At 60.1% G+C, this 7,357-nt stretch overlaps 1 protein-coding gene across 3 annotated transcripts; it reads left to right on the top strand.

Moving 5' to 3' along the window:
- Positions 1,502-7,343, top strand: LOC110390311 (maestro heat-like repeat-containing protein family member 1). Of its 3 annotated transcripts, XM_021381564.1 has the most exons (14): positions 1,502-1,583; positions 1,734-1,828; positions 2,029-2,133; positions 2,374-2,680; positions 2,930-3,016; positions 3,643-3,747; positions 4,078-4,258; positions 4,640-4,731; positions 5,209-5,358; positions 5,550-5,704; positions 5,812-5,950; positions 6,130-6,317; positions 6,405-6,545; positions 6,873-7,343. In XM_021381564.1, the coding sequence occupies exons 6-14, from the start codon at positions 3,742-3,744 to the stop codon at positions 7,159-7,161; spliced, it is 1,341 nt and encodes a 446-aa protein (XP_021237239.1). In that variant the 5' UTR covers positions 1,502-1,583; positions 1,734-1,828; positions 2,029-2,133; positions 2,374-2,680; positions 2,930-3,016; positions 3,643-3,741; the 3' UTR covers positions 7,162-7,343. The 3 variants fall into 3 exon arrangements, with proteins under 3 accessions (XP_021237239.1, XP_021237241.1, XP_021237240.1); XM_021381566.1 differs by lacking the exons at positions 1,502-1,583; positions 1,734-1,828; positions 2,029-2,133; positions 2,374-2,680 and having other exon boundaries at positions 2,688-3,016; XM_021381565.1 differs by lacking the exons at positions 1,502-1,583; positions 1,734-1,828; positions 2,029-2,133; positions 2,374-2,680; positions 2,930-3,016 and having other exon boundaries at positions 3,032-3,747.

The following is a 7,357-nucleotide window of genomic DNA, read 5'->3' as shown; positions in this document are numbered from 1 at the left end:
CAGTGATTCTATGACTAAACTTAGAAAGACTGTTGCTCACAAGTCCACTGTGAGATAGACGTTCCACTGGACATCACCAGTATGTAAAGAAAACTTTATAGAGAAACAGAAATTTGGCAAGCACATCTGACATTTGGGAAGCTAACAGACCCTACCTCAGTTCTGTGAGTGGTGGCAGACGTTTGAATGTCTCCCAATAAACGATGAAATGGGAAAGCCAAGAGAATTCACATGTTTTTTCAAGAAGTTCTTTCTACCTATTTTAGGTTGGTACATTTGGTCCTACTTCTTCAACAAAAGTCTTAATCACAAGGACCGACAATCTCGGCTCTCTTTGCTGTCAAATGCATTCACAAGACCTTCCCCGTGCCTGGCTCAACCCTGATTATTTATCGCCAGTTCTTTGAAGCTTACTCACAGTTTTGCTTCATAAAACATGAACTTGCTTCATGAAAGAGTTAGTAACTGGATTTCATTTTCTGACTATCAAGAAAGCACAAAGTATTTGTGGTATTTGTGGCAGCACATAGAAAAGTATTTACAAAGGCATGCAGGAAGTAGAAATGAAAGCGTACGTTTTGTGCGTGCTTCTTGTCGCCAATACTCTGGCAGCAATCACTCAAACCATAACCTGCAACCAACGACATTCCGTGACTGCCTTTGTGAATACAATGAAAGGTGCCATCAGAAGCGAGAATACAGTTTAACCTGAGCTAAGTAGACACTGGGTCATCGTGCCTAAAAACAGGCGTGTGTGCGTGAGTTTCAATCCCTGTTGTTAAAGCAAGTGTCATTACATCGATGAGTTGTGGTGTTTCCTAAGGCGTGGGAAAATTAAAGGAGAAAGTCCCCTGAATCTCCATGGCAGGCTAGTGACAAAAGATCGCTCCCATCCCAAAATTCTGCGCAAGCTTTTCACTTAAATGAACTGTTCTGTACTTCAGTAAAACGAAATCACTCAGAAAGCACAGGTAAAAAAACGCTGCTGAATGGATTCTGTTTTGGAAGTCATTAACTCTTCGCTGTTGCCCGACGTTGGCGAAGTGCTCTGAGCACCTAGCAAATCCCTGGCCCTCGGTGCAGACAGTAACTGGACAGCAGCTAAAATGGAACGGGACAAACAGTGATGTTGGCTGCAGCATTTTCAATACTCGTCCGTGCACACCTGCAGTTTTTCCTTCCTTTACGTGGCATAACAAAAGTGGCCACGGTGGGGTATGTTTGTTTCCTGCACTGGGGCCACGTTCAGCCAGGAGTTCCAGCGAGAAAGCTGAGGCACGCAGGCTGAGCAGCCTCGTGGCAGTCCTCCAGCAGTGGGCGGCTGATCCATTGTGACCTCAGCGACAGGTCACAGCGGGGCCTTTTGTGACTCGGCCCTGGGACACGTGGGGCTACCTGGCGCCAGCTCAGCAGCCCCTCAGTGTCCAGGAGGATCACGATGGGACAGCACTGGAGCAACGTGGTTGGTGAAGAAGCCGCCAGTTCCAGTGATGCTGTTCTCATGGAATCCTGTCTCTCCCATTCCCCGAGCAGCGGGCTAGCTGGCCAAGAGTCGCTCAAGAAGACCTGTGGTCTCCAGAGCGGTGAGCGCACGGGCAGCACTGGGCCCGTCCAGCCTCGGCTCTGTGCCTGCTCACTGTCTGCAGGGCAGCGGGCTCAGAGCTGGAGAGGGCACGGCTCTTTTCTCGGCCTCCTGCCCCTGCCTACAGCTCTCCCCGTTCCTCCTTCGTCAGATGGCGCTTCCGCTGCCTCCGGCGTCCGGCAGCTGGATGAGAAGGAGAGGAAAGACTGTGAGTTCTTCTGGTCCTTCCTCGCTGGTGAGGAAAAGGTAATGTCCGACCTGCTCCCAGCCGGGTGCCGCCGTGCTGGCTGCCTGCAGGCAGGCTCTCGGAGGGCTGCTGGCTGCGCAGAGCTGCTGCCCTCCAGGCCCCCCGCCCCAGCGCTGCACCCCCTCGGCGCAGCGGCCCTGCTGGCCGTGCCCGCGCCCTCTCACCCTTCCCGTTTGTCTCTCGTCTCCCCGACTGTCAGGAGTTGGACGCGAAGCACAGGTTCCTGGCCTCCATCCGCACCGTCTGCAGAGTGCGGCTGGAGAGGAGGTACCTGCCTGACGGCAAGTTGGAAGCAGAGCACGAGGTGAGCGGGCACCCAGCGAGGCTGAGGGCAGGGGCCGAGCCGGCCGGACTCTGGCCCAGCGGTGCCAACAGGGACGAGTGGGAGAGGCCTCTTTGGGCGCCAGCCGGCCCGCCTGCCATGGGGCTCCTGCTCCAGATGCCGGTGCTGGCACAGGGACGGCGGTGCTGTGCCTGCAGGGCATGCTGGTGCTGGCCACTGGCAGCTCCTGTGTCCCTGCTCAGCTGTGCTGTCTCTCTGCAGGTGCTAGTGCAAAAGGCGTTCCCCAGCTACCGGAACCCAGTGATGTCCCTGGGCAGGCACACCGTGCTCGCCATCACTGCAAGGAGGCAAGTGCCCCAGAGCCCGGCCGTGGCAGGGCGTCTCTGCAGCAGGGCCCTGATGGCAGCAGGCGTGCCCCAGCTGCCAGCGTCCAACAGGCGGTTTCTCTCCTTGCAGTGCTGCGAACGCAGCCCAGGTTGCACGGCACCTGGGCCCCTGCATTGGCTACATCTGCTTTCTTGGTGAACAGAGGGAGCGGCGTGGCTTTGACGCTCCCCTCTACGATGGGGTAAGCGCCGGCTGTGCTACAAGGAGCCTGCCAGTCAGTTTTGCACGCTTTTTCCAGTTAGCTTTGGCTGCTGGAAGGCGGCAAGACGCAAGAGGAGACAGCCGAGGCAGACCCCGAGGCCCCTGAGTGCAGGGCAGGCTCCTGGCACTGCAGCGCAGCTGAATTCTGCCTCAGGTGGCAGGAGTTGAAGCCAGCTTCCTGCAAAGAAAGGGCACGCCAAAGTGCACACCTGCTCTGCTCTTCTTGCAGATCCTCCAGTCTCTGGACAGCGTGCTGCAAGCGCTGCTGCTTCTTTCGCCAGGCTTCCCCGTCCCCATCCTGGCGATCATCTTGCAGGTCTGGCATGTGCAAAGAGCGAGGCTCACAGGGGCTCTTCCTTCCTCCACAGAGAAGGGACTCTCTGGGGTGGGCGCTGCGTCCCAGAAGCAGGCACAGAAAGCATGCGGTGGGGTGGGGGACGTGACCACCTGAAGCCCAGTGGTTTTCAGCTGAGCAGTGGAAGGCTGTAGAGCGCCCTTCCCAGAGCCCGCAGTGGCGGCTGGCACTGCTGCCCCACTGCCCTCCTTGCCTGCCTCAGTGACGCTCTTGTCTCCAGATGTCAGCAAGGCCCAGGTCTGCTGGGACGTGGCCATCATGCAAAGGGAGCTCAGCCTTGGAACTCTCTTCTGGCCGCTGAGGGCCTCCGGCAACGTGCCAGCCCCAAAGCCCTTCCCTCCTGGAGAAGGGCCAAAGGCCATTTTGTAGGAGCTGCGGGCTGGGATAATGACTGGTGACCGCAGTAGGTCTCCACTGGAGCAGCCGTTCCTGAGGCTGCCAGGAGGGCGGGCCTCCGTTCCAGGCTCTTGTCCTGTTCAGGGGAAGCCTGGGCGCCTTGTCAGCACCCCGCCAGGTGCCTGGCAGAGCGGCCGCTCCAGGAGCTGCCACTGCATCCTGTGTCAAACCGGCAGCTTTTGACTTCTCAGGCTCTGCTGCCCTACATCAAGTGCGAGAGGGTGAAAGCGCGCCGGTGTGCTGTGGGGAGGATTGCCAGACTGAGCCGGGTCCTGGTCACCCCTGCTCTGATGGAGGTAAGGGGCCGGCGGGACAGGCAGCATCTAACCCCCCTCTTGCCCCTTCCTGGTGCCCCAGCAGGTCTGGTGCAGAGTCCCCTAGACACCAAAATCCCGCAGCCGCTCCAAACCCTTCAGCAGTTCCCACCGAAGGCAGTCAGTGTGCTCCTCGCCTAGACACGGGTCCGCCACGGCTCGGGCCCCTGCGTGGCCCAGGGCAGAGCTGGCCAAAGCGCTGGCGCTCAGCTCCTGTGGCGCTCGGCCCGCTGCTGGCTCGGGGGGGTCAGGGCTTTTGTCCCAGGCGCGCTAGTTTAGCACAGCTAACTCTGCCTTTGCTTGGATCGTCAGAGCTCGTCTGAACAGAGTAAAAACACGGACGGCGTTTGCTGCTTAGAAGACAAGTGTGAGACGCTGCTGGGGCAGCTGTTGGGGCACCTGACCCTGTGCCGTGCCGAGGTGGACCAGCAGATCCGCCATGGGTCTGAGGAGGCTCTGCGTGTCATCCACAGCGTCTTCGTAGCTCGAGAGAGTAAGAGAGGCTGGGTCGGGCTGGGGTGTTCCACACAGTAAGGCCAGGCAAGGCAGTGCACCTCGTTGGCCGCCCTCCTCGCCTTCGAGAGCCTGTAGCAGCAGCATTGCAGGGCGTCTCGCCTCCTTCAGAGCAGAAGGCTGCACCTCGCTCTCCTGCCTTTCTGCAGCCCGAGAGGTGGTCTTGCCTTCTCCCTGTTGAGACAGGCACACTTCTGCCCTGGCATATCCACAGCTCCCCACACAGCAGAGGGCGGCCGTCTTTGGCAGCCTCTGAGCTTTGGCACAAGCAGAGCTCTCCTCGGTGCTCTCTCGTGCCTACTCCAACCTCCAACTTGTCCGTCCTTCCTACCGCTCACTCTCTGTTTCTCCTGCTGCCCAGGTTACTCGGTGGCACGTGCCGGTCAAAGTCTATATGCCGAGGGGGAATGGCAGCCCTGTTTCCGGCCCTACTACCTTTTTGAGGAGAAAATGGTGAGCAGCTCGACCCCTGCTGGGATACGTGAGTGGGGGGTTGACAGGAGGCTCAGCTGAGCCAGCGCACCGCTAAGTGGGGGCACGAGGCAGGGGCTGTCTCAGCCTCTCTGCAAGCCGGCTGCAGGGTGGAAGCATGTGTCAGCAGGGAGTAGCCAAAGGCTTTATCCCCGTGTGAGAGCTGCGAGTGCAGCTGTTGTGGCCATCGTGGAGCCCCAGCTGCTTGCAGAGCCAGTGCTCCATGACCCTGACTTCCACCCCAGCCTTGGCCCTGCACAACAGCTCCCTCTCTGCACCCACTGAGGCTGCAGTCAGCCCAGCGCAGCCCAGCTCAGCCCTCGCTCTGGGCTCTCCTAGGGGCACAGTGCCAGCGCTGCCCTGGGTCTCTCTGTCCAGAGCCACCCTCGCTGCTCACCTGCGCCCCACCACCATTAAACACAGCTCATTGGGTCTTCTCTCCCTTTCTCCTTCCCACAGGCACTGGGCAGGCTGCTCCTCCCCGTGGAGAGGGGGAACTTGGTTCTCACCGTCCTGGAGGGCATGGCGCAGCCGAGGGTCTCCGACACCGGGGTGGTTGCCGCCATGTTGGATGAGGCCCTGAGAGATGGGGCCTCTAAGCTCTCGAATGTAAGTAGTTCTCAGCCAGGTTGCAATGTGCTTTTGCCCTCTGGGGGCTGCTTCTCCCAAGCCGAGAGCGGGGCAGGGGAGCTGGGTTGGCTGTTCAGCCCAGAGAAGTGCGGCAGGAGGGAAGCAGCCGTTCCCGGTGGCAGCTGGGGCTGTGGCTGTGCTCCGTCTCAGTCCCCTTGTGTCTCCTGCAGGTGCCTGAGATCCTGCGGAGCATCTATGAACACCTGATGTTGCTCAGCAAGAAGTCGCTCCGGGACATCGTGATCCGGACCCTTTTCCAGATCACGCAGTTGGACCCCCAGTGTGTGGTCAGGGCCATGCTGCGTGACATCTCATGGTGTGACAGGTGTGGGGCCTGCCCACCTCGTGCACGGCTCAAGACCCTCGGGGCCAGCACAGGCCAAGGGATGGTGGCTGGGGCAGCCCCCCACACAGCGTGCTTTGTCTCCACAGGCTTTCTACAACCATGTGGCAGACGATGGTCTCCGAGCCCAGCCTTGCAAAGCAGGTGGTGTACAACCTGCTGATGCAACGGCCACAGACCAAGCACGATGGCTTTGGCCCGGGCCGCAACTGCATCCATCACCTGCATGTGGGTTTCTGGATGACACTTCGCTCACTCCCGGCGTGGCTCCCCTCCCCTCCCCTCCCGTCTGCAGCCCCTCGTCCTCTCTTCCCCTGCCCTCGATCCCCATGCTCCCAGCCTTCAGGCTCAGGCAGCACTGCAGGGGCAGCTGTGCAGTGAGGGCCGTCCCTGGGTGTTTTCTGCAGATAATCCGTGCCTTGCACGCCATCCTCCATCTGCCCTCCAGCGAAGTCTGTGTGCAGTGGCACTTCCACAGGCTATATTTGGTAGTGCTGATTGAGACCTTCTTCATGCTGCGATGCTCAGAGCATGGCCGCTTCAGCGTGAGGGCCAGTAAGACGGAGGAGAAGACGTCTGTGGACAGCAACGTCAGGTGCTCCATCCCCGCTGCCAGGTCTCTGCCAGGCCCAGAGCCGGGGCCAGGGCTCCCAGTGTGACGCGCCCTTTGCTGTGCCCGCAGGTGTGCGGTGGAGAGCATGAGAGCGCTTTTCCACCACCTGACCGGTGACGACAGTGTGGTGGAGGACATTGACAAGCAGGGTGGCTGGGATCTGCTTATGAGCACTGGGACCTACCACACAGCTGTGGGTGTGCTGACCAGGTGAGAGCTTCGCCAGTCGTCCCCATCTCCCCAGCTCTTTTCCCCTGGAGAGAGGACTCGTGGGGCCTGTCACCTCCCGAAGCGCCCTTTCCCTGCGCACCACCAATGGCGGCTAGTGCCGGGGCAGGGTGTGCATGCCGTGCCGCGGCCTGTGCGGGAGCTGTGTGTCAGAGCAGCCAGAAGGGAGGCCAGTGAGCATGGGAAGAGCCCAGGGGCCTGGCAATCTGAGGTGGTCAGCAACGGGCACCGTGGGAAGGCCACATCTTGTGCGTAGGCGAGGCTTCTCTCAGCAAACTGAGCGCATCTCCGCATTCTTCCCCTGGCCAGGGCACTGTGGAACACGGGACCGCTCTGCTGTTCTGCGGTGTTTGAGTATGCAGTCGTAGCGCTCTCCCAGAGACAGAAGCACAAGGAGATCGGCGCCATGGCTGTGTTCACTGAGGTGGGCCTAGAGGCAAGCGGTGCCTCTTGGAGGTGCCTTTGCAACTCGGTCTCCGTGGTAGAGCGGGGAGGGTCAGGCTGCCAGTCGATGGAGCAAGGCCTGCGCTCTCAGTGCAGTCACTCCGGCCTGGGGGCATCCCTGCCACGAGGCCTTTTTCCCCTGCCACGAGGCTGAGGAAGAAGGTGGGAAGCACGTGCGTTTTGTGCGGCTCCCGAGAGCAAGAGGCCGCAAACGGCCGTGAGGGCAGGAGCAGCAGGCAAGGAAGCTGTGCTGCGTGCCACGAGGCAGAACTGTGACTACTGGTCCTAGGGCCCCCGGCCTGGGCCTTGCGGGAGGGGCAGTTCAGCACAGGAATCCTGCCGACGGGGAC

This window comes from Numida meleagris, chromosome Z (genome assembly GCF_002078875.1).
Source record: "Numida meleagris isolate 19003 breed g44 Domestic line chromosome Z, NumMel1.0, whole genome shotgun sequence".
Classification (NCBI taxonomy): Eukaryota; Metazoa; Chordata; class Aves; order Galliformes; family Numididae; genus Numida; species Numida meleagris.
The sequence above is the reverse complement of the archived record's forward strand: the minus strand, read 5'-3'. Positions and strand labels throughout refer to the sequence as shown.

Bases quoted from the DNA above. Each gene is read 5' to 3' on its own strand.
- LOC110390311 (XM_021381564.1), top strand. The intron at 4,732-5,208 runs GTGAGCAGCTCG...TCCTTCCCACAG, and splicing joins ACCTTTTTGAGGAGAAAATG to GCACTGGGCAGGCTGCTCCT. The intron at 6,546-6,872 runs GTGAGAGCTTCG...TCCCCTGGCCAG, and splicing joins GCTGTGGGTGTGCTGACCAG to GGCACTGTGGAACACGGGAC.